The 24,335-nt window shown below is 36.7% G+C and overlaps 1 protein-coding gene across 1 annotated transcript in view; it reads left to right on the top strand.

The window, feature by feature from the left end:
• Positions 1–24,335, top strand: part of NELL2 (neural EGFL like 2) — a 335,790-nt gene that overhangs the window by 232,911 nt on the left and 78,544 nt on the right. The window contains 2 exon segments of the mRNA XM_030322242.1: positions 6,094–6,216; positions 9,209–9,304. Of these exon segments, the coding sequence (XP_030178102.1) occupies positions 6,094–6,216; positions 9,209–9,304 (219 nt within the window).

Below are 24,335 nucleotides of genomic sequence, written 5' to 3'. Positions count from 1 at the left end.
TATTTAACAGCTTCTCAAGAGTAATTTACAGGCTGTGGACTTCCTTGCTCCAAGATTTATTTAGGCTTAAGCCTGAGTGAGCTTCTTCTCAGGTTTCTAATAAGCAGATAATAGTTAAGACCCGAGGTAGGTTGTCACTATGTTTACAGCCTTATCCTGCCACGGTCTAGGAGAGAATTTACTCATTGTAAATTTATATTCCAGGAAACACTTGGGTCAGAGAGAGCGAAGAAGCTTTCTTTGTGGCACACCTACATGTTATGATAGCTGCTGTTTTCCCAACATTTCTGTATTTGGACAGGAGAGTAGAAGATCCAGCCTAACAATATAATTCTTGTAACTGAAAAAAATCCATCAGAGGAAAAGAAAGGCTCTGTGAGAATAGTGGGCCTGCCGTGAAGGTATATTATAATTTGTTACCAGAAGAGCAGAATCTACAGTATAAAGGTGTCAGTCAGAGGATCTAGTATATTGTTGGGGGGTGTAAAGCAGAATTATCCAGAAGTGGCGGGCTTTGTTACAGGGGCCCGACCAGGTGTCAGAGGAGAGGACTCCTGGATACTGGAGATGTCTGTTTGCCAAACTGCGTTAATGATGAGCTTCCAGAGATTTTTGAGTTGGAGGAATGAGTGCTTTAGTCTAAGTTCTGTGAGCTGGTCACTTTGTTTTACAGACATTTGCACTTAGCCATATTGGTATCTTCCTTTTCTTTTAAAAGCTTCTCTCAATCTTGAGAAAATGTAGATTTTAGTATGAACAGAAAGTACCTCAGTGCTTAGCCCTAAAGTGTTAAAAATACTAGATAATACAAAAAAAAGAGATAACTTCCTACTTGTAAAGCAATGGAGGACTCCACATATGACAAGGAGACATTAAATGGTATAAACATTAAAACCCAAAACCTCTGGGGGCGCTGAGGTGGCTCAGGCAGTTAAGTGTCTGGCTTCAGCTCAGGTCATGATCTCACAGTTCATGGGTTCAAGACCCAAGTCAGGCTATGTGCTGACAGCTTAGAGCCTGGAGTCTGCTTCGGATTCTGTGTCTCCCTCTCTCTCTGCACCTCCCCTGCTCACAATCTGTCTGTCTCTCTTAAAAATGAACATTAAAACAATTTAATAAATTAAAAAAAACCAAACCTCTAGACAATTGCAAAGAAGAACACATTGTGCAAAGAATCACATAATGTGATTAAAAAACACATTAGGCAACACACACACATTAAATATGTTCAGGCAGCCCTACCACATGACAGTCAATAACCTAGATTTAGGAGTCAGATGTTGTGATTCACAACTCGACCACTTACTAGCTGTGTGATCTCAGAAAAGCCACTTAACCTCTTCAAGCCTAGTTTAATTTTCTTTTTTTAAATAGTGATGATGTTTCCTAATTAATATGAAGATATTAAATGAGATATCTCCTATTAAATGAGATAGTGTATATTACAAAGTGTGTGGTATGTCGTAAGCACGAAATTGTAGCTACGATTATTACACATCATTCAGGTTGATTTAAATTTGTAAGAGGCTCAAGATTCCAAAACAAAAGGAGCAAAATACATGAATACTATTTCAATTTGGAATCTGCACCTTCCCTACATACATAAAAATATCCATGTCAAATGCTCCATTCTCCATGAAGTCATTCTTGAAATCCTATCTGACCCAACTAGAAATAACTTCTTCCCTCTTTGCAGCCCTCTGTAAACAGGTTTCTTCTTTACTTCGGTATTTCTAACAATGCCCTCATGTGGCACTTGTGGTTTTGTGTTATCTCCCCAACTAAACTATAAGCTTTTGAGGGAGCTACCATTTATAATCACATTTTTAATCCTGCAAAAGTCTTAATATACAACAGACCTTGAATAAAAATTGTATTAAATCAAATTGTAGATATATTTAAATTACTTTTCACTCCTGTTTTTCTGTAGTATTTGCATTTTGTATCATAGTGAAATCCTTGAAGAGAACATGTGCTATGTGTATTGTATGTCTGTGTTGATATCATTGTAAGAAAAGCTATGTGAATTTTAACATGGCCATTTTGTCCCTAGATAGTTCATTCATTCTAGAAACAGCTCAATATGAATACCAAATTTCAAGCCCAATTTAAGTCCGACTATGACCAGATGACCTGTTGGGTGTGGAGTCTTAAAATGATTTTAGAGACATTAAGCTACTCAGGTTAGGGGTTGATCAGTGAGACTAAAATATTATTTCTGTGTGACATTTGCATTTAGATAAATCTAAGTGTACATATTATCACTTTTTATATAGAGGAATTTTAATATATTGACCCTTGTCACTGGTATGAAATCAGTTTTATATAGTACATAAAGGTGCATGGCAATTATGGCACATAGGACAAATTTTTCCCCACTATTATTGTACAGTCATTGATTCTATATTTAATGTACTGTAATAATTGACAACCACATTACTTTTGTTTAGTAATGTTTGAGTTGTGGTGTTTCCTTTCTACATGTTTATTTTTTTCCATTTAATTTAAATTTTAGATGTATAGATAGAAAATGTGATAAATTTTGATTAAAATAACCATATGCTAATATTTTTAATGAAGAACAGTTAGAGAGAAGTGTATTTGGTTTCAATCCTAGCATTTATCTGGACCGCCATACTGTCATGTCACACGAACAATGAAAGGTTTAACTGAAGATGTGCAAATAGCATTAATTCCTAGGAACTGGATATTGTGAACATCAGATCTGAAATGTCTGCTTTTCAATATACATGAGAGAAAAATTGGAATTCATTTACTACTACATCCTGCCATGCCTCTTCTCAAACATTGTGACATAATATTGATTTAAATTTTTTCTTAATATTTCCCTCCTGATTTTATTTAATTTAACTTATTGTATGTTACAAATGTTAGAGGGAGCATGAAAAATGGAGAGGTTGCTGGTGGAGTCCTTAGGGATATGTGAGTCAGGGAAGGGGTAAGAAGTTGACATTTGACCAAAACTGGATATACAGCAGCAATAATTAACTATTTATAGAGATGACCTTATAGAATATTTGCTCCTTGCTTCATTCACATTCTGTTTTGTGGAGGGCTATCAAATTAAACTTAATTCTTCTGTGAGACATAGGCATTTTTAAAGGCTTTTCCTGAAGTCACAGTTTACTTTTAGTTGATGGTTATAAGTATAACCAAGTTTAAGTGGTGTAAAGAATTTTAAAATGATAGTGTAAAGGAATTAATATTTTGTTTTCAAAATATGTCTTGCTACCTTAATATTTGAAATATCCCTGATAAAATAAAACACCATTGTAGTAGAATTAGTAAAAAAATAAATAAATAAAAAATAAAGTTTAGATTTTTCAATAGCTTCTATTTGGCATCTAGTCTACAACTGAACAAATTGGGATTGGCTTGAATTATAATGGCAGAGGAAGTATTTCCTAGCTTTCTTCCTTTGGTCATTTATTTTTATTTTTTTAAGTTTACTTATTTTGAGAGAGAGAGCAGAGAGGGGGCAGAGAGAAAGAGAGAGAGAAGAAGACAGAGAGAGAGGGAGAGAGAGAGAGAGAGAGAGAGAGAGAGAGAGAGAGAGAGAGAGAGAGAGAATCCCAAGCAGGCTCTGTGCTCTCAGTGCAGAGCCTCACGTGGGGACAAACCCACAAACCGTGAGGTCATGGCCTGAACCAAAATCAAGAGTCAGATGCTTAATTGACTGAGCCACCCAGCCCCCTCGGATCATCATTCTTTTAATTACTTATTTTAGAAACATTCTTTGAATGCTGAAATGAAATACAAATAAAAATACAGAATCGTTGTCCAAAAATTAACTGTTCCTGGTGGGGCATGAAGATGGAGAATCAAGGAGAAGTAGATATTTGTGATAAAATATAATAACAGAGCCTTGTATATGGTGCTGAGGAAAACAGCCAGCAGGCCCTGACTCTGCAGGAGGGGGAGAGAAGGGTATTTTTGCATAAAACAACATTTTAGTGTGATCTTTAGAAGCGATAAGAGTTTGCCAGGAGAATCCATAGGGCAGACACTTCAGGCACAGGGAAGAATATGTGTAAAGGTGTGTATTTAAAAACGTGAAAACTGTCTTTACCCTTGAATTGCTTAGGAGCACATTTACTCATTTCAGCAGTCTCGAGAGTAAATGACAACAGGGTAACCAGATCCAGGCTTGTGTAATTAATTAAAGTGTATGGGAATCATCATACTGGGTGCTAAACTGCATCTTGTTAGGCCCTTCCTCTACCCAGTGAGTTCCGTCTAATTAAGAAAACAACCAAAGCAGAGATGAAAACAGCATCAAATCAATCAGCAGCTGTCTTTAAAGAGCCTACGGCTGTCCGTATAGAGATTTATAGATTAACTGCAGCACTTTGAATTGCACTGGGAAGAAAATGGGCAGCAGGTGCAAACTTCAGAGTGTAGATTTATTTTGCTTCGGGCAGCTGACCCCAGAGGTAGGTGGACTGCCCATTCCAGTCCCTCTGAAATTTTATAGTGGTCCAAGGACAGCCCCAAGCAGGAGACCCAGCTGTAATCTGGCTATTTTCTAGGTTATCATCAATGTGCTTGAATTTATAATAACTATGAAAGTTTCTGATACTAGATAATAACAGTGGAACTCTGTACAATTTGGAGAAATTCAACCAGGGATTTGGAGGATAAGGTATCTATTCATGCAATTCTAAAACCTTAGTGATTGAGAGCTCTCTTTCTTCTGAAAGATTATTGGGAATAATGTCTAAGAATTTTATTACCAGGCTAGAGTTCAAAATATTATAACTTTATACTTATATATGACACAGGGCATAATGTTAATCTTTATTTAAAAAAAACAGAGCATTCTATTTTAGTAGTTGAAATCAGTGACTTTAGTCTAATCTCAAATGAATATGCCCAAAGCACATTTACAGATACATTACTATTATAATATATTGTCTGCAATAATACATGTGTTGTCCAGAATACGAAGAGTTCTAAAATAAAAAGCAAATATTTCTTTTTGCTTTGATGATATATATTATAGTGAATTAATAGCTCCATTAATATAAGCATATTAAAATATATATTTAATTTTAGGCCTAAGTAATAATTTTGTGAGAGACCAAGTAATAAGTAGTGCCACTGTAGGCATTTTGCTGAACTAGTTTATAAGCGTTTCCTCACTTATATTTCATTTCCTACTCATTTTGATTTTGATGTTAGATCTGATTTCTTTCTCATTTTCACCGTATTTATTCCTTACATTTACATTTTTGTTGAACACTCCGCTAGAATTCTGATGTTCCTAATACTCCTGTGAACTTGGGCAGGCGACATAAGCACTCTGAGCTACTATGGACTCATTTTTAAAATGGTAATAATGATATTGGTTATGCCTCTCTCATAGGGGTGCTGGGAGAAGCAGATGATTCAGTGTTTTCTAAAGTGTCAAGTTGTACACAGTTAAAGGAAGTATCATATTGATTGCATCTTTTAAAGTATGTATTTGCACATATTATAAAGGCGAGTTGTCTTATTTAGCAGAACTCTGATACTTTCTTTGAGGAGAGAGATTCCTAAGGAGGTCAGATATTCCCCAGTAGTTTGCATGTGTATCTTTATGCCTGGCCATGTGGGTGTGGGTGTTAACTGCATCCTAACTAATTCCCAGAGCTTTAACTCCATTTTCCTACAGGCCAGGATTCACGAAGCAATATATTTCACATCCATTCCTATTACCTTTTTCATGTTACAGAGAATAATTAGGTAGCATATTTATGTCGGGACAATAACTCCCCAAATATTAACCACAGAGACTGCATACAGAGGCTCTGGGATACACTTCTGAGAATTATCCACCCTTTCCTCTCCCCTTCTGCCATTCCTTCCTCCTCCTTGGTGGGTCTTTTGTCCAAATCCTTTTGCATGCAAGGTATGTATTTCAAGAGGAGTATGCAATACTTCAAAATATGAGCTCTTCTTTAACATAGGCTTTGTATAGGTCTGTCTGTGTTTGAAAGAAATACCATGCAGTAACCAAGATGCAGGTAGTTTAAAATACAGTCTCATTGAAAAATCTATCTTTGAGTAACAAAATTGTATTCCTCATTTCAGAACATGATGAGTGTATCACAAATCAGCACAACTGTGATGAAAATGCTTTATGCTTCAATACCGTTGGAGGACACAACTGTGTTTGCAAGCCAGGCTATACGGGGAATGGAACCACATGCAAAGGTAAAAGGTTTAAATGTCAGCCTCTCTCACATTAGGGATAAGGCAGTCCATCTTCACCTCCCTCCACCCCTTCTCATCACTGTTATCTGCCTTCTGGGTACTTCCCACAGCCACTGGGAACTTTGCAACATGGCTCATACTCTTCCCCCTGGGTTAGGTCAGTGTTTAAGCAGCCAAACTGTTCAAACAGTGTCGACTTCATGTTCCTTGACCTCCATTTCAGTGGTTTCCATCTCTGTTCCTGTCTAGCAGACCACACCCATAATCACACCCGAGCACTTTTGGACAGAACTGTTCCATCTTCGAAATCTCAGACTTCAGCTTCTTATTGTCTTACCCCAAGTCCTTCTGCTTCCAGTTGGCCCACTCTGTTTCTTCCATGACCTTTCATCTTCTGTTTCTCTGACCCTTTTCTTTCAGTTTACCAGTCTCCTCCCATGTTTAAATACTTGTTTTTGAATCCAAACATGACAGCTATTTTTTTTTTTCACCAATACAGTCAACCTATTTGTTGTTTTAGCAAAATCCACTTGGAAATACCTCTATTTGGGATCAATCTGACAGTTTTTCTTCTCTACTCTTTTTTTTTAAGTTTCTTTCTTTATTTTGGGAGAGAAAGAGACAGAGTGTGTGAGTGGGAGGGGAACAGAGAGAGAGGGGGAGAGAATCCTAAGCAGGCTCTTCCTTGGCAGTGCAGATCCCAACGTGGGGCTCGATCCCACAGATTGTGAGGTCAGACCTGAGTGGAAACCATGAGCTCAATGGTCAACCTACTGAGCCACCTAGGTACCCCTCTACTCTCTTTTGAACTGTTGAGTAGTAAGTTAACTGGGAATATTGGGTCTCCACATGTTATAGTTTCCCATTTTAGCTGGTTTGTCAATGCCAGTCAATAATTCTTTTAAAAGTCCTGCTGAGCTCAGATTTTCATTTCCATCAGTGGATGTTCCCACAGTACTTCACCACTGTCCCCTGATACATTCTTTCACCAGTGCCCTCTTTTCTTTTATCAGATGAGCTTACCTCCTCCTTCACAATAGAGGTTCTATTTTGGAAACTGCTAACTCCCATAGGCTAAAGTCCATACTCTGTATATGTCATGTAGATTTATTTATGATTTGTATAATTTAAACATTTTAAGCTTCAAAACTTCCCATTTCTCAAACACACGTGCCCATTGTCCTGGAGTTTGCTAAAATCAATTTTCTATGACACTGTGTATATGGGAGGTAGGAAATAACAAGGGATGGTTGTTAATACCATGTCCCATGAGCATGAATCTTAAGACCTGGTTTATAAGAATACATTGGATGCAGATATCGATGGGCAAGAGGATTACTCTGGTTTATAAAAGTCTATGGGAATGTTTCATTTAGAGCAATGTGAACAAGGCCTACTCACTTTGAGGTCTAAATCCCACAAAGATTTTCTCAGAGATACTAGACAAATCCTGAGAAAAGCCAGAAGTTTAATGTCCATTGCATAGTGTAACTGAATGCCTAGGACTTCCTCAGAGCACCCAGATATTCTGAGAGCTTGGTGGGGAGAAGTTAATATTTCATCTGGGAGACCAACTTCTCACTCTTATTTCTATTTCACTCTGACTCCTAATTAATGTGACAAATGTTTATAGCATAAAGAACTCTTGTAATCATGAGCAGATCCAGATAGGTAATTCTTATCTTTGAAGGAAGGAGAACTTTCATGGATCCATACAGTTTTACCAGAAGTTAAGTCAACAGGCTGCCTGAATACAGATTCTCCAGTTCATGTGTGTATCCCTACTGGGAATGTCAAACGCTGAGAGATAAGTAATGTAGACATAGGATCTGAATCATTGAGTCCTGTGCTCTTCCTTAAACATTACTCCAAAGAAGATACACATGTGGTCTAGGAGATGTACACTTTATTATTTATGAGGTTTACATTCTTAATCTCTTTACGAATCCTTGGTGACTAGGTATTCTTTTTGCCTTGGATGAAGACAGACTAGGACTTATGACCAAAGAAGCTAAATGGCCTCTTTGTGTCCCTTCCTTTAACTCAGCAGCAGAATCTTGGATTGCTACATTTTACCACTCAAAGAAAGTACATCCTAACTAATGAGAGGAAGCACATGCCAGAAAAATTGCGAGAAAGCTTTTATCCCAATGCCTGGAAAAAGCTGGTCTAACTCATCCATTACAGACCAGGGAATGGCCCCTGAGATTCACAGAGCCAAAGAATAAGCTGAGGTGGAAACGGAAGCATCTAAGGGTACTCAGTCTCACCCATCTTGTTTTTCTCACCTTCTTTGAATCAGGCGGCACAACTCAAAAGGTCTCACTTGCAATAGCTCGGATTTTGGCTCCCTTTCCTAGTCACAGACAAATTCCCCTCACTCACAAACCTACTCTAACACAGCAAGATTTGTAGTGCCTTTGCCCCTGATCCTGGATCCTGACCTGTCCTCAGTAGAGGACACTAAGGCTCTTCCTGAAGACCACTACAGCAAATTCTTAACCATTGGCCAGTTCATCACTTGGATTTAGAAATTTTGTGAAAGCTGGGGCATTTCTCCAATACTCTGGCACTTTGGCCAGAATTTCATAGGAGTCAGTCATTTCTTATTTCGTTATCATTCTCTACATGGTGGTTTTCTCCTTAAGAAAACTCTAGGATAGCTGCCTTTTTTTTTTCTTCAGGTTGACAATGAGATGCAACTCTAATTCTAATGTGCTTCCTGTTGTGTAAGATTACTGCTTTTTGTTAAAAGAAAGTTTAGTGTGTCGTTTCACAGGTGAAATATTTCTTTACCATTGAAAAGAGTACTGTTTTACAAATTGGGTTGAAGTTTCTTGCCTGCATGGAAGATATTATATGAATTTGAAGTTATAATACCATATATAATTTGACGTCCACATCTCCAAGGGAATGAAGAAAAGCTAGGCTTGAAGTATCTTGAACTACTCAATTTTGAAGTATGAAAGTCATGTATCTGAATTATTTCTAGCATTTTGCAAAGACGGCTGTAGGAACGGAGGAGCTTGTATCGCCGCTAATGTGTGTGCCTGCCCGCAAGGCTTCACCGGACCCAGCTGTGAAACGGGTAAGACTATCATTCCATCTTCTAGAAAATGAGTTTTTATGCCAATGTACAAAGTAATCCATGAGGAAAATAATGTTTCAAGTTTCAAGTGTCTCTCAAAGCTTGGAACTATTAATAAGGAAGTCCTAGGAGGTAGGACGTGGGAAGTTTCAGTGATGCATATTCACTGGGCGTTTCCCCAAAGTCGTTCTATAGAGGTTTTGTAGCTATTATAACTAGAAGAATATTGAACATTTATAGAAAGGTGTGTGGATTTTATGACTTCATAATTCATTTTACTCATTTGGAGCCCATTTTTTCTGGGATCTGTATGACTATATTAAAGCACATTATTCAAGTTCATGGCCAACACACTTCCTAGGACATGCTACCTCCTCCATGCACGTTTGAGAATTTTTTAAAAAAAATTTTTACCTGAATCATTCAATATTCATTCATTGTTGTTTATCTAAAAAGTATTTAAAGTTTCCTACTTTTTAATTATTCCTAATCCAAGTTCATTTTGAACTCAGTCTGCTGGATACTAATACTAGAAACTAATATATATATTAAACATCATTTAATATATATATTAAAACGTGCCGTGAAAATACTAGCTCTTAACTAAAATCATATCAATAGTAGTTTTGTTGCTTTGGGTAAGTGGGTTCTAATAGTAGATGACCCCAGAATGTCCATTATTCTCCCTAAGAGAAAGCTGCTACCTCCGGTGACTGGTGGTTACCATCTTACATTACTTTCCATAAATCTCATTACAATAGATATGGTGCAACTCCTGCTTCCATTCGACCTGCAGAGTCTGTTTTAATAAAGACACTGACAGATAAGAATGTGAGACAGAAAATGTTCTGGACCATTTGGGAAGTGAAAAGTTTCCTGAATAGGTCCTACCACTGTGCACAGAAGGATGCCCACAGAAGGGCTTGAGTCACTAGATTGTTTCTTTCTATAAGTACCTCTCAGTGATGTTCTTCAAACTTCAATGACTGACTATTTGGTTACAAAGGTCTCTAATAGAAAATGGATAGTGTCCATCTTTGATATGTAGGACTCTTTCATAAGGGGATTATTTCCTAAATCAGAAGTTCCCAAACTTAGTGATCATGTGACTTACCCATAAGTCTTATTAACTTGTTAAATATGCAGATTTCTGGTAATTAACTATCATAGGATTTACTAGATCAAAATCAGGCACTTCTAGTGCAGTCATTGTACAATGTTTCTATCCCATCGTCTCCACCAGTACACCCAAGCACATCAGGTACTGTGGTCGTCCTGTATATCAACACCTGCGGTGACCATATTTCCTGAGTACAGTATTTGGTACTGCTTCTGGTGCAGTTGTGATCAGAAATACTGGCTTTTTCATGGCATTGAAATGGTGTATGATTTTGAAATAAAGGCTGTCCCAGAAAATCTGAGATGAATAATGGCCATGCCAATTCTGCATATCATTCTTCCACTAGGAAAAAAAAAAGGGTTACATGTGAGATTGTGAAAATCTGGAATGGTATAAGATTGATCTGAGCAATGTAAAATTTAAAACTAGGGAGTTAAATATAACCCAACAGAATATTTAGCTTTCTCTAATTATCTTTGAACTTTCAGTCTATAAGAAGACAATCCCAGACTTACTCTAAGTAGCTGTCTATAACAGCCAAGGGCTTTGAGAAGGACAAACAGATATGGGTTCAAAATCTAGTCCTACCATTTACTTGTTATGTGACCTTGGGCAAGTTACATTACTTCTCAGTGTCTTATACTATCTATACATCACCTTACTCTTCACAAGTCTCTTACAAGATAGGTATATATCCATTTAAAAAAATATATTGGGTTCAGAGTGATTAATTTTTTTCCTAAGGCCATAGAGTTAACAGCTGAATACAAAATACAAAGGTCTTTCTAACTGGCAAACCCAGGCTTTTTATCTATATCAATGTGGTTTTTAAATTTCTTCTGAATTAATTCTAATGACAGAAGAGAGAGAATGTCTTCATCCAGAGCCATCCTGAAAAGGCCCACCAAAAGGGTAAATAAAATTTCATCAAAAATTATGGGGGCGCCTGGGTGGCGCAGTCGGTTAAGCGTCCGACTTCAGCCAGGTCACGATCTCGCGGTCCGTGAGTTCGAGCCCCGCGTCGGGCTCTGGGCTGATGGCTCAGAGCCGGGAGCCTGTTTCCGATTCTGTGTCTCCCTCTCTCTCTGCCCCTCCCCCGTTCATGCTCTGTCTCTCTCTGTCCCAAAAATAAATAAACGTTGAAAAAAATTATGTTTTTTTCCTAAAAATCCATTCATTTCTATTCCATAACACGTGAAAACATTTAACTTACCTACTACCCTTGAGTTAAGTTGGTGCTCTAAGACAGTGGGTCATGGTTTATCTCTGCCTTCTAGCACCTCTTGGCCCAAGACCATATTTCACTATTTGAGAAGCAAGACATTCCTGCCTCCTATCTGAGAAATTGTCAGGATAACACTTGTTTCAAAGGATCTGTCCCAGCGATTGCTCCAGGTTGTATCCTAACCCCTCACCTTACACCTTACACCATTTTTGTTGATGTAGTTATAAATAGAAGTTGTGTCATTTAAAAAATAACTTTGGAGGAGAATCACATGAAATAATCTGTTCACCCATTTATTCAACATTTATTTAGGATCTTTTATATGCTGAGCACTGAACTAGAAACAGGATACAGTGGTGAACATAGGTCCTATCTGCATGGAGATTATGATTTAGTTGAGTTAGAGGGACTATAAACAGGAAAATAAATAAATATGTAAAATATTGTCAGGTAGTAGTTGCTATAAAGAAAACTAAAGCAGGGGCACCTGGGTGGCTCAGTCGGTTAAGTGTCCGACTTCGGCTCAGGTCATGATCTCACGGTCCGTGAGTTTGAGCCCCGCGTCGGGCTCTGTGCTGACAGCTCAGAGCCTGGAGCCCGTTTCAGATTCTGTGTCTCCCTCTCTCTCTGCCCCTCCCCTGTTCATGCTCTGTCTCTCTGTCTCAAAAATAAATAAACATTAAAAAAATTTAAAAAAAATAAAGAAAACTAAAGCAGATAGTGTAAAATTATTTTTATTACCTATAGACTTTATGTATGACGAGTATTGTTATTATTGGTATTTACTTCATTACTAAAGGTTGCTAACATCAGCTTCTGTACATGTCCCAAAATTTCAGTGATTAATACAAAAAGTGCTCACTCACATCTCAGTTTGATATGTCAAATGTGGTGTTGGGGAGAGCTGAGGAGCATTGGGATTGAGCCTGCTTAAGCCAGGGGCCCTGGTTGTTGCCATTTGATGAAGTATGCCCAACACACTGCCTCTAACACCAAAGAGAAGAGGGACCATAGATGTGAAAGCATGGAGAATACACACCCACTGTTACCTCAGACCAGAAGTAACATACATGTCTGTTCCTCTCACATACCATTGGTAAGAACTCATCACATGGACTTGAGGAGTTGAGAAAATGTAGTTCAGCTGAATGTCCAGGAAGATGAAACTGGTCTGTGACCATTAGGCCAGTCTTTTGTCTTAGGTGCTGTCTGGCATTGCTATACTATTTACTCTGAACAATCAAACCATTTTCAACATTGTCTCATCTACTCAGGGAAGAACTCTGAGTGACTTCCTTCTTTAATCACTGCCTTCTTTCCACTTCTGGTAGGGATCCTTAACTTGGAATTCCCGGACACCTGCAAGTCTATGGATGGACTTTGGGGGTCCATGAATTCCCTGAATATATGTGCATGTGTACATTTTTCTGCAGAAAGAATTCAGAGCTTTTAAAGATTGCAAATGGGTTCTATAATTTCTAAATAGTTATGAACCACTAGGGAGAGAATCTTCCATGATTCATAAAGAGAACTAACTGCTATTTGATTCTGTAGAAGGTGATACAAATGTAGATATCCAATACCTTCCAGAGTTTCTTTGGGGACCTTTAATCTCGAGACCCTACACTGAATCCATCATCTCATGACTCTTGCCTTATCTCTTCTATTCCCGAAACCTGGTTCTTCACTTCTTGTCTTTATTTCAGTGAGTGGCCTTACCCACCAAGTTTTGTTGGCCAACAAACCAAGAATCACCTCCTCCCCCCATCCCTTTTCACTTTCACATCTAATCAAGTCCTTTTGATTCTCTTTACTAGGATCGTTTTTTTTTTTTTTTCCATTCTCTCTGGTAGTACAGTAGTTTAGGGCTCTGAGGTTTATCTCTCTCCAGTCCATTCTTCACAGAATATCTGAGCACACATCTGATCATATCACTCCATAGTGAAAAAAAAAAAAAAAAACATTAGCATCCTCCGTTGACCTCACATTTCTTAACATGACCTATATGGCCCTTCAAGATTTGTCTCCTGCTTATCTACCCAGCTTTCACCCTCTTGTCCCTCTGTCTCCTCACCTCATTTACAGCCCCAGGCATTGACTCTCATGGACGTAAAGCATGTATCTTGTTCACTTTTGAATCTTCAAAACATAGTATAAGGCCTGCACCTTATTATTCAAGGTGCTCCATGAATATTGGTGAATAAATAAAGACATAAATGAGTGGTCAATTAAATGAGGAGGTAAAAGATGTGCTTGCATCCATATTAGCTGGACTTTATTGAATATTGGTTTAAAGAGGTCTTCAGGGTCATCTGGTCCTAAAGTCTGAGATGGCAGATGAGGTCACTAAGGCACAGAAGGGTGAAGGAACTTATATAAGTTGTTTCATTATAGATACTGATCTGCAATTTAGAACTCAGGTCTTCTGACTCCTAGTCTAGTGTTTCTCTGCTCCTTCCTTCCTTCCCTCCCTCTCCCCTTCCTTCCTTCCTTCCTCCCTCCCTCCCTCCCTCCCTTCCTTCCTTCCTTCCTTCCTTCCTTCCTTCCTTCCTTCCTTCCTTCTTCTTTCCATCCTTCTTATGCCATGCTCTATGTTCAGGAATTTATCCTACTATCATCTCTCACGAGGTCTGGGCTTTTTCTTATGCCCACCCCTTCAACTGCCAAATATTTCTGTTGTCTTTATTGGTGAAGACTGTGGCAGTTTTTCTCTCCCAAGGTAGAGAAAGCATCAGGACTGTCAAGATTTGTAAGTGTAGGAATGGCCTAAATTTTGGCCTGCTGGAGCTGGATACTGCCTGATAGCTTAGAAAGGGGACTGATTTCCTGGCCCCAGTGGCCCTCTGTTGAGCCCTCACAATGGAATTGCTGAGCATGAAGTAATAGGATTTACTAGTTTCTTGAAAGACAGTCTAAATATGCATGACATTTACCAACCCTCGTTACTATATTGAGGTCTCTCCTGTACCCCCTCCCCTTAATTTATTTATTCTATTTCTGCATCAGTGTATCTTAGTGGAATGGTTGAATCTACTTACCAACTTCACAAAGAGGCTGTTATGTATATCTTCTGAATAAAATTAATTTTTCATGGCCTTCTTTTTTAGCCACTGTGTAAAATCACCCACATGTACAGCATAACTTCATTTTTAATTAAACATCCTAATATTCCATCAGGTGTTTAACTTGGATTTAGCTGGGTGATTATTTCTTGGATAACTCAATAAAATGTATTAGAAACCTATGTGCTGAGGTTTAACAGCTCTCTCATTGCCATACTGTATTTATTGCACAATCACTAAACCTCAGCAAACATGTGTCTGATGATCTGATTAATATGCAAAGCTGTCTTAGTGTACTGAAAATAAATCTTTCAGTCATGATTTAAAGCATAACTCTAAAAGATGTGAGAGTCTCCTGTAAGTAACTGCCAACTTAAATCAAATTAAAACGTTTATAACTGGGAAAAAGTTGGTATCAAATGGCAACGCTAAAAAAAGATATGTGTGATATCAAAGAAAAGGAGATCAGACGTTTTGGTGATAAATGGCTCTTTTTTTCGGTGTGTAAAATAATGGGTTTCTTAGCCACAGATCAAAACATGAGATGGGATTTTAATTATTTTTAGTGAGTATTTAAATGAATATAAACTCAAGTTGCATTCCTGTTTGTGTAGCTTTTTAATATCTGTAGTTTCAAAATGATAAAAATTAAGCGTGAGGCTTATATGAATGTTGCTTTACTTCAAAGGTGACTATATATTGATTGAGGCTGATTGATTTTTAAAAGTCTACATTATTACTGTTATAGTGTAGGTAGTAAAAATCCTTTAATTCATTTATACTAACAAAGTTATTTTGCTAGTAGTAGGTACAGTTAGCATTTATTATTAATGTCAAATTGTGTTATATTTCCTGATATGGTTAAATTAGCACATTTTTCACCATTAACAGAACATATTGATTTAGTTTCATGATCATGTAGCTTTCTTTTAAAGGCATATTTTTCAGAAGCTTACATTATTTTATATCATTTTACGTGCAAAGACAAAAAAATCAGAAGCAAGGGAAAATTCAAAACATTTCTGTTACAGCATACCTTTTTTTCCCCAAAATGACTCAGAGTGAAATTCTAGAACCAAAACGTATATCTTTTTTGTGGGAGAAGAGAATTTTAGTAAAAATTTGGAGATAATACAGTTAATAAGGAAAGAAAAACTTTAGCTACCTTTGCTTTACTAGTAAGGATGATCTTTTTTAGTATTCTTTTGAATGTATTTCACTCTAACTAAATACAAATTTTACATATATAAATCATTAAATAAACTTTATTGTAATAAAGAAAACCTGGGATGAAGGAAGTTCACCTTCTGATCCTTCACAGTGTCTGTTAAAATCACTTTTTCAGATTTGAATTGCTCAAGGGAAGAGACAAGACACAGAACCAATCATTTGGTGTCATGTGTAATGTGGGATCCATACCCATGGAGGGATCTGTTAATTTCCCTAGGATAGAATCTCCAGTCATGCTTGCTAAGATGCTTCTGGTCTTTAAACTCGGTATCTAATGATAAAGTGATTGTATTGCATTTGATGGATGAATGTGTTTTCATGGACTTTGGATAAATTAGGGATTTAGGTCTCAATGTGACTTTTTCATATCATAAATTTTAAAAAGGAAAAAGAAGAAGAAACCAAGTAACTCTCACTGTAGGCTTTTTGACCATGCACTGCTTATGACTTAACTTGAGTACTTAAGGTATACCTTCTTTTTATGTAGGTGATCCTTAATTTTTTTTAAATAACTCTTTAGCTGATTAATATTATCCCAAGCCCTGGTCTTCTTGGAAACATTTAACATAGTGGTCAAGAATATAAAAATTGAAGTTAGAGAGACATCAACCGACATGAGTCCTAGCTCTACTGTTGACTAGCTGTGTGACCTTTTCTATGTTACTTCATTTTTCTATGCCTTTATTTTCACATGTATGAAATAAAGGATGATAATAATATCTGCCTTGTGGGTTTGTTCTGGAAATTAAGTTGAATAATGCAAGTAAGGCATACCACATCATTCTGGAATGTGATAAGTAATGAATGATGCCTGATGTGATCGTATTGTACATTGTGAGTAAAATTTTATGTACAGAAATATTTGAAGCTTTTGTACTCCTTTGAGTTAGCTGGAGATACCCTGAGATATTATAAAGTAAGGGTTAAGAAAAAGAAATGATTCTAGTTTTCCTGATTCACTTATAAACCAATTTTAAGTATAGTTTTACTACATTTTAATGCTGTAAAATCTTTAATGTAGCAATTTGCATTCTTTACTTTTACTTAAAATTGCTTTTAGTTCTAATGCAAATCTTAAAAATTCATGTTTTATGGAAATCTAAGTCTTTGTACTATTCAAAAAGTAGTTAAAAGTTCTCAGTGTTAAATCTCAAAGTCATTTTTCCAAGTCCTTCAGGTTAATTGGAAAAAATCTTACTCTTTCCATGTATCAGTCATATATAATAGATAACAATTCTGATGGGGAAATAGTTCAGACTCTTTTATTGTAAGGCCTACTTAATTAACATTGGAAATGAGGACACATCGTGGAGTTTATGTAAGGGGAAAAAATAGCTTTCAAGCTGTTAGAGGGCAGGTCTCCAAGAAAAAAGACTAGTGGAATTATTTCGGAATTTGGAAAAGATCTTCACTTTCACTTTAAAAATATTAATGATTTTTTCAATGGTGTCTTATGAATATATTTACTATATTATATTATGTCCTTGAATTCCTAAAAGCCATTCCCCCCCTTATGTTTTCTTACTCGAGACAAAGTCATTGTTATATTTTTATTTGATATAATTCTAAAAATAACTGCATACTTCATTAATATTTTCAACAAGTAGCATATGTATATGGTATACAATTTAAAAAGACAAAGATCATACAATGAAAAGTAAATTTTCTTTGTACCCTTTTACTAATCATTGCTTCCCCCCACCTTAACAATATATCTTGGGATTCATATTATCATTACATCCTCACTAGACAGAATGATTCAAATAAGAAAACATCTTATAGGAGCCTGCTGTCATTCAAATAGCAGACTTTTAACTTGTAACTCTATGGTTACTAATAAGAATGCATATCTGGAGGACCAGATCTTTCTCTTCCTTTGGGCATCCCTATGTTGGAAATATTCTGTAAACTAAATTTAAAAATTCTAATTTTTTTACCTAGATAAGCTGACGAACTTTTATTGATTACAGGTATAGGGAGGACAGACTTGATATCCTGAAGAAACATTACAATGTGATAAAGACATGATATCTGGGTCTTAGTCTTCTTTCATTCAGAATATATCAAGGATGCAACGTTTAATGATACTCAAATTATTTTTGTTTCTTGCATTCTATTTCTTTCTTCTGTATGTTGTTTCTTCCTTCCTGAAGGACCTATGTTAGTATTCTCTTGTGGTAGATCTGTTAGTGGCAAACTCTCAGTATTGGTCTGAAATGTGCTTTATGCCATTTTTACTCTTAGGTTAGTTAGGTGTTGATTTCTAGATTGTTCTCTCTAGAAGAACTGTGAAGGAAGTATTCCATTGCTTTTCTAGCCTCAGGTTTCTGTTGAGAAGTCTACTGTCAGTTCGATTGTAATTCATTTGAAAAAAATTTTTGCTCTATTTGCTTTTAAGATCCCCCTTTCCTTGGGGTTTGTGGTTTAAATGCTTTGAGCCTAGGGATGAATTTATTTTTACTTATCTTGCTCAAGGATTCTTTAGATTATTGAATTGGAAGAGTCATCTTTTTCATCCATTTTGGAAAACATATAGTCTTTATCTCCTCAAATATTGTTTCTCTCTCATTCTTTTTATTCTTTCCTCCTGGTTTTCCTATTGGATAGATGTTGGCGCTTTTCTTTCTAAGTTTCTTCTACTTCCTTTGGTATTTTCCATCTCTTTATCCCTCAGTGCTGTGCCCTTTGCGATTTCTTCATATCTATTCCCCAGTCTATCAGTTATCTCTTCAGCTTTGTCTAATCCTTTGTTTAGCTGATCCACTGAGTTTTTTTTTAGTTCAATACCTGCCCTTTTCATTTCTAAGAGTTCTCTTTTTCAAATTTTTAGTACTTCTCCCCTTTGTTCTTATTCTTTTCTTGTGATTTTGATTCCTTCTTTTAAGTCTTTAATAATTTTAAACATGCTTACATTACATTGTAATCTTTATCCATCTGCAGTTGAAGGGGCTCTAAATCTGCCTATTCTTATGCTTGCTGACTCTTGCCCATGATGTAGTATTTCCTAGTGTGTTTTATACTTTTGATGTCTGACCTTATCTTCATTGAAGATTTACCTGTGAAACCTGAGGTCTTTTCTCTCCAGAGAAATTCTGCAGGTATGCCAGGAATATTACAACTGATATTTGTATTGATTTCTTTGCCAAGTGGTATACCACACTAGTGACGTAAATTTGAATTTTAAAACTCTGTAAGAAAACATTTTTTTCTCCCCAGCCAAGTATAGGCAAAAATAGAGTGTCTCCCCATATTCTCTTGTGCTAGAGGGTGTTTTATTTGTGTGTGTGTTTCTATCCTACACTCAAACTAAAGAGGAGCCCTTTAAGGATCCTGCTTTGTGCTGAAGTCTTGGACCTTGTATAGGACCAAGTCCTCTCTGCTGTCACTGTGTGAGTCATAAAATCCAAATCTGGTATTCAGCTTCCTCATGGGCTATATAGGAATTTCCATTTTTTTAAATGAGCTAAGTTATGAATTTAATATGATACATTTTTAAGCCATGTGCTTATAGAAAGATTTTTAGGTTATGCAGTTCTCAGTATTGCTGGAATTGGAAAGAAAGTTACATAAGTATGATTTTGTTGATGCTCTTTGGAGCAAAAAATTCTGGTCACTTATAAATCTGCAGACATTGAGGGGAAATTCATGGTGGCACAGTGAAAATGGGTGGAACATGGGAAGAAACAATAGGAAGAGGACCAACTTTATGGAATTTACTAGGAATGGAGCTGGGGATGTGGCTACTTTTTTTTTTAAATGTCTTTATTTATTTTTTAGAGATTTTTTAGAGGTGGGGGAGGGACAGAGAGAGAAGGAGACACAGAATTTGAAGCAGGCTCTAGGCTCTGAGCTGTCAGCACAGAGCCTGACATGGGGCTCAAACTCATGAACCAGGAGATCATGACCTGAGCTGAAGTCAGACACTTAACCGACTGAGCCACCCAGGTGCCCCATGGCTACTTCTTTCTCTTCACTAAATTGCTGATGTTTCTGAGAACAGTCTGTACTTCTTTCTAAGGGGTTCTTATCAATGGTCAGTTTCCATTTCTTTCTTCATATAAGCTTTCCAGAAGAAACCATGGAGATACAGGTACAATAAACCCATAACAATCAGCTTTTTTTTTTTCCATAGCAATCAGCTTTATCCACTGATAGGTGACTCTCTTCCTTAAGAACTCACTGTTTTTTGAGAGAATAAAATATATTCTAGGTAATTTTTTTTTGGTTTAAATGAAAATGTGGTGCACAGGGATGGAGTTAATCAAATATAGGTTTAGAGTCAAGTCAAAGAAGATGAATCAAATTTGCAAATAACATGAATTGGGAAGGGTAGTTAATAGGACAAAAGACAGAACAAAGATTCGAAGTTATTCAGATTTCAGGAACAATGGGAATGAATGAGGACTATGCCATGTAACACACAGGTGGAAGTATCTCTTTTAGTTGTCCCTCTTGCAGCTCAAATCAAGCCACACTGCTTCTAGCAGTTTTATTTTGAGGTTCTTAATTCTGATCTTTTACATCTTGGGCCTACGTTCATTGTGCCCTTTGCCATTCCCTTGTTTTTCTTCTTTAGTTGGCTTCCCCCACTCCACTTCCTTTTTCCTCCATTCCCTTCCACTGGAGGATGTGTTCCTTGAAAGTAGAGGTGAAACCTACGATTTCTCATTTTTCATAGGGCTTAGCATCACGTTTTTCATTGAGTAGGCAGGCAATAAATATTAATAAAATGTAAGTACACTCTTGCCTTTGGGTTAAAAAAACAATTGCACACCATAGAGAACTTTAATATTTTCATGATTTCTTTGACTGCTGATTCCAAGTATGAACCCAAAGTATAAGGTGCTAGCTGTAAAAGAAAATGCATATTTAGCCTGTGTTAGTACAGAGTGTACAAAACAATATAGGTAATAGTCTCCCTGAATTCTGTATACTTATTCCACAATGGAATGTTGTATTCACTTTGGCCAGAAGATTTTTAGAGGTTATTGGCAAATGGGAGTGTGATCAGGAAAAAATTAGCTGGGAGATGAAAGCTGTAGTGGATATAAGAGGATAGCTGAATAAACCTGAGGTGTTTGACAAAGAAATGAAATAAATAAGAAAACTAAAAGGCGGCATGAAGGGATAAACTAATATGTGGATTTTGGATTAGATTATTATGTGTAGCTCTAGTGTACAAACCTAGTAAATTTGCCAGTAGGTGAGCTTGAGCTTCAAATAAGAAATAAGCTGATCACAAGAACTGTGTGAAAATGGGATGGACCAGCCTGCATGTTCAAATAGAGTCTAGAGGACCCAGTGTTAGAAGCACGTGTGTCCCAAAGGGCTTCCCCACTGGATCTTGATGGCCTTGTTTATGGGGGTAACCTAGGACTCCTATTTCAATTTTTCATAATAGTAGCTACTTTAACTGCATGTCTAAAGGCACTTCTTGTAATCATAAGGAGACAGCGTAGCTTAATGGTTAAGAGTTTGAGAGTGAGCTTAGAAAATGACTGTCTGTGTATAATTCCAGGCTCTGCCACTGACTACCTGTGTGGACTAGGGCAAGTTACTTAATTTTTATGTGTGTCAGTTTCTTTGTTTTAAAATGGAATAATAATACCTGTTTTATTGCATTATTGAGGAGATTACATGAGTTAATATATACAGTTACAGCAGTGGTTCAGTAAATGATAGCTATCATTATGACCTTCCTCCGAATCCCTACAATAACCCTCCAAAGTAGTCATTATTACCTGATGAGGAAACTGAGGTTCAAAAAGATTAAATAATTGGCCCTGGGCCACATAGCCAGTGATGTGGGAGAAAAGGAATCATGCCCAGGGCTGATGAATTAATCGGTGCTCTTTCTGTTCTGATATTTGGCCTTCACCACACCATACAGATGATTGAATGGCTCTGAAATGGCAGCAAACTTTATGGAATAAAAGTGCCAAATTATCCAAATTAAACATTTATTAAGCTCCTGTGCACGCACAGCACAATGTGACATGTGTATGGAGATGCAGAAAGTAAGATGAGGTTCTTTTCTCTTGGGAGTTTATATCTCTGTCTAATGCACAGGGGAGCATCTTATCTAAATAACAAGGAAAGAACAGGTGGGTTCAAAAATAATAGTAATACCTTTTAAGTGATTGCTAACTACTAATCTTGTCTGGTATGGCAACCCTAGATGAAATTGCTCTTCAGAAGAATGAATTCTGGAGCTGTAAATACGAGCAGCTGTAATTTACAGGGGAAAGGCTGCCCAATAAACTCATACTGGTGGGACCTGGGAGGCAAGCAAACAGCTGATTAAACGTGTGAAAAGTATACTCTCAAGTGTTAGACAGGGTTTTCGTTGCTGATTTTCTCAATATTCATGTCTGAAGATGATTATAAGGCTGAGTAAGAATGAACTTGGACCTCTAGTTTAATAGAAAGCCTGAACAAAACAAGTTAAAGGAATTCTCTGATATTCTTAGTCTTTTAAGATGTGTAACTCTTTCTCGTCCTTCTTAGATGAGGTGTGTTTTCATTTGCTTTGAGCAACTTTTAAAATATAAATCACTCACTCCAGCATGTTTTTTTCCTTCAGATTTTAGAAGGCCCAGCTCTAGTCTTAAAATTAACCTTACCTTTGTCCTTTTTACATAGAGCTGAGTATATTTTTACTACTTATCATTCTTTTTACCGATGTTTCATTCAAGGAAAATAAAAGCAGCTGACTGCAATTTGTTTTTACTTGAAAATCAATCAGTACAATGGACTCTGTAAACATGACAAACTTATTATTCGTTATGATCTTCTTAGTTTTGACCATTTATAACCAAAAGAAATTAATGAAAACACAGATGCCTATAAACAGTACTGAAGAAGCAAGAATCAAGAGTAAATTTCATAGTGCAGGAGGCAAAGCTTTTATTCAAAGAACGACAGGAAGGGGATGCTTTCCATAAATCATAAAACTTAATTAAAAACCAAAGAGCACTGAATCAGTTACACAGATAATTTTGTACCCTACATGGCATGAGAGGCAAGATTTAGTAAGTGTCTAAAATCAATTAGATTAGAAATCAATCAGCTAATTTTAGTAGGAGCAAAATGGGGGGTTATAAGATTTTGTTAGAATTATTAGTAAATTTGTAATATATTATTTGAGATATGGATCTTCAAGTTTACATTCTTGAAAGGTAAATACTGGCATACCCCATTTTATTGTGCTTTGCCTTATTGCACTTCACAGATAGGGTGTTTTTTTTTTTTTGTTTTTTTTGTTTTTTTTTGTTTTACAAATTGAAGGTTTGCAGCTACCCTGTGTCAAGCAAGTATATCGGCACCATTGTTCCAACAGCATTTCATCACTTTGTGGTAAATTGTATCATATTTTGGTAATTCTCATGCTATTCCAAGGTTTATCACAATTATTATGTTTGTTAGGGTGATCTGTGATTAATGATGTTTGATGCTACTATTTTAATTGTTTTGGGCCACCATGAACCTCCCCCATACAAAAGAGCGAAATTAGCTGATAAATGTGTGTGTTCTGAATGCTTCACTGACCTACTATTCCCCAATCTCTCTCCCTCTCCTTTGGCCTCCCCATTCCCTGAGACACGACCATATTGCAGCTAGGCTAATTAATAATCCTACAATGGCGTCTTAGGTGTTCAAGTGAAAGAGTCACATCTCTCTCACTTTAAATCAAATGCTGGAAATGATTATAGAAGTGAGGAAGGCATATCAAAAACCAAGATAGATTGAAAGTTAAGCCCCTTGTGCCAAATAGTCAAGTTGTGAAAGCAAAGGAAAAGTTATTGAAGGAAATTAGAAGTACTACTCTAGTGAACACATGATTGATTAAAAAAAGCAGAACAGCCCTTCTGCTGATATGGAGAAAGTGTTAGTGGTCTGGATAGATCATAACATAAATGTAAAAGTGCAAAATAAAGCAGCATGTGCTGATGTATAAACTGCAACAAGTTATCCAGAAGATCTGGTTAAGATAATTAATGAAGACGGCCACACTGTACAGATTTGTAACATTGAGGAAATAGCCTTTTATTGGAAGAAGATGCCATCTGAGACTTTCATAGCTAGAGAGGAGAAGTCAATGCCTGGCTTCAAAGGTCAGACTGACTTACTAGCAGCTAATGTAGCTGGTCACTTTTAGTTGAAGCCAGTGCTCATTTACCATTCCAAAAATCCCAGGGCCCTTAAGAATTACATTAAATCTACTCTGCCTGTACTCTGTAAATGAAACAATGCCTGGATGATAGCACATCTGTTTACAATATAGTTTATAGAATTTTTCTTTGTTTTCTTTATGAAATATTTTAAGTCCACTGTTAAGACATACAAATAAGGATAAAAATCCTCTCAAAATGTTGCTTCTCATTGACAATTCAC

Source organism: Lynx canadensis, chromosome B4 (genome assembly GCF_007474595.2).
Source record: "Lynx canadensis isolate LIC74 chromosome B4, mLynCan4.pri.v2, whole genome shotgun sequence".
Taxonomy (NCBI): domain Eukaryota; kingdom Metazoa; phylum Chordata; class Mammalia; order Carnivora; family Felidae; genus Lynx; species Lynx canadensis.
Note: the sequence above shows the minus strand (reverse complement) of the source record. Positions and strands in the feature narration are given on the sequence as shown.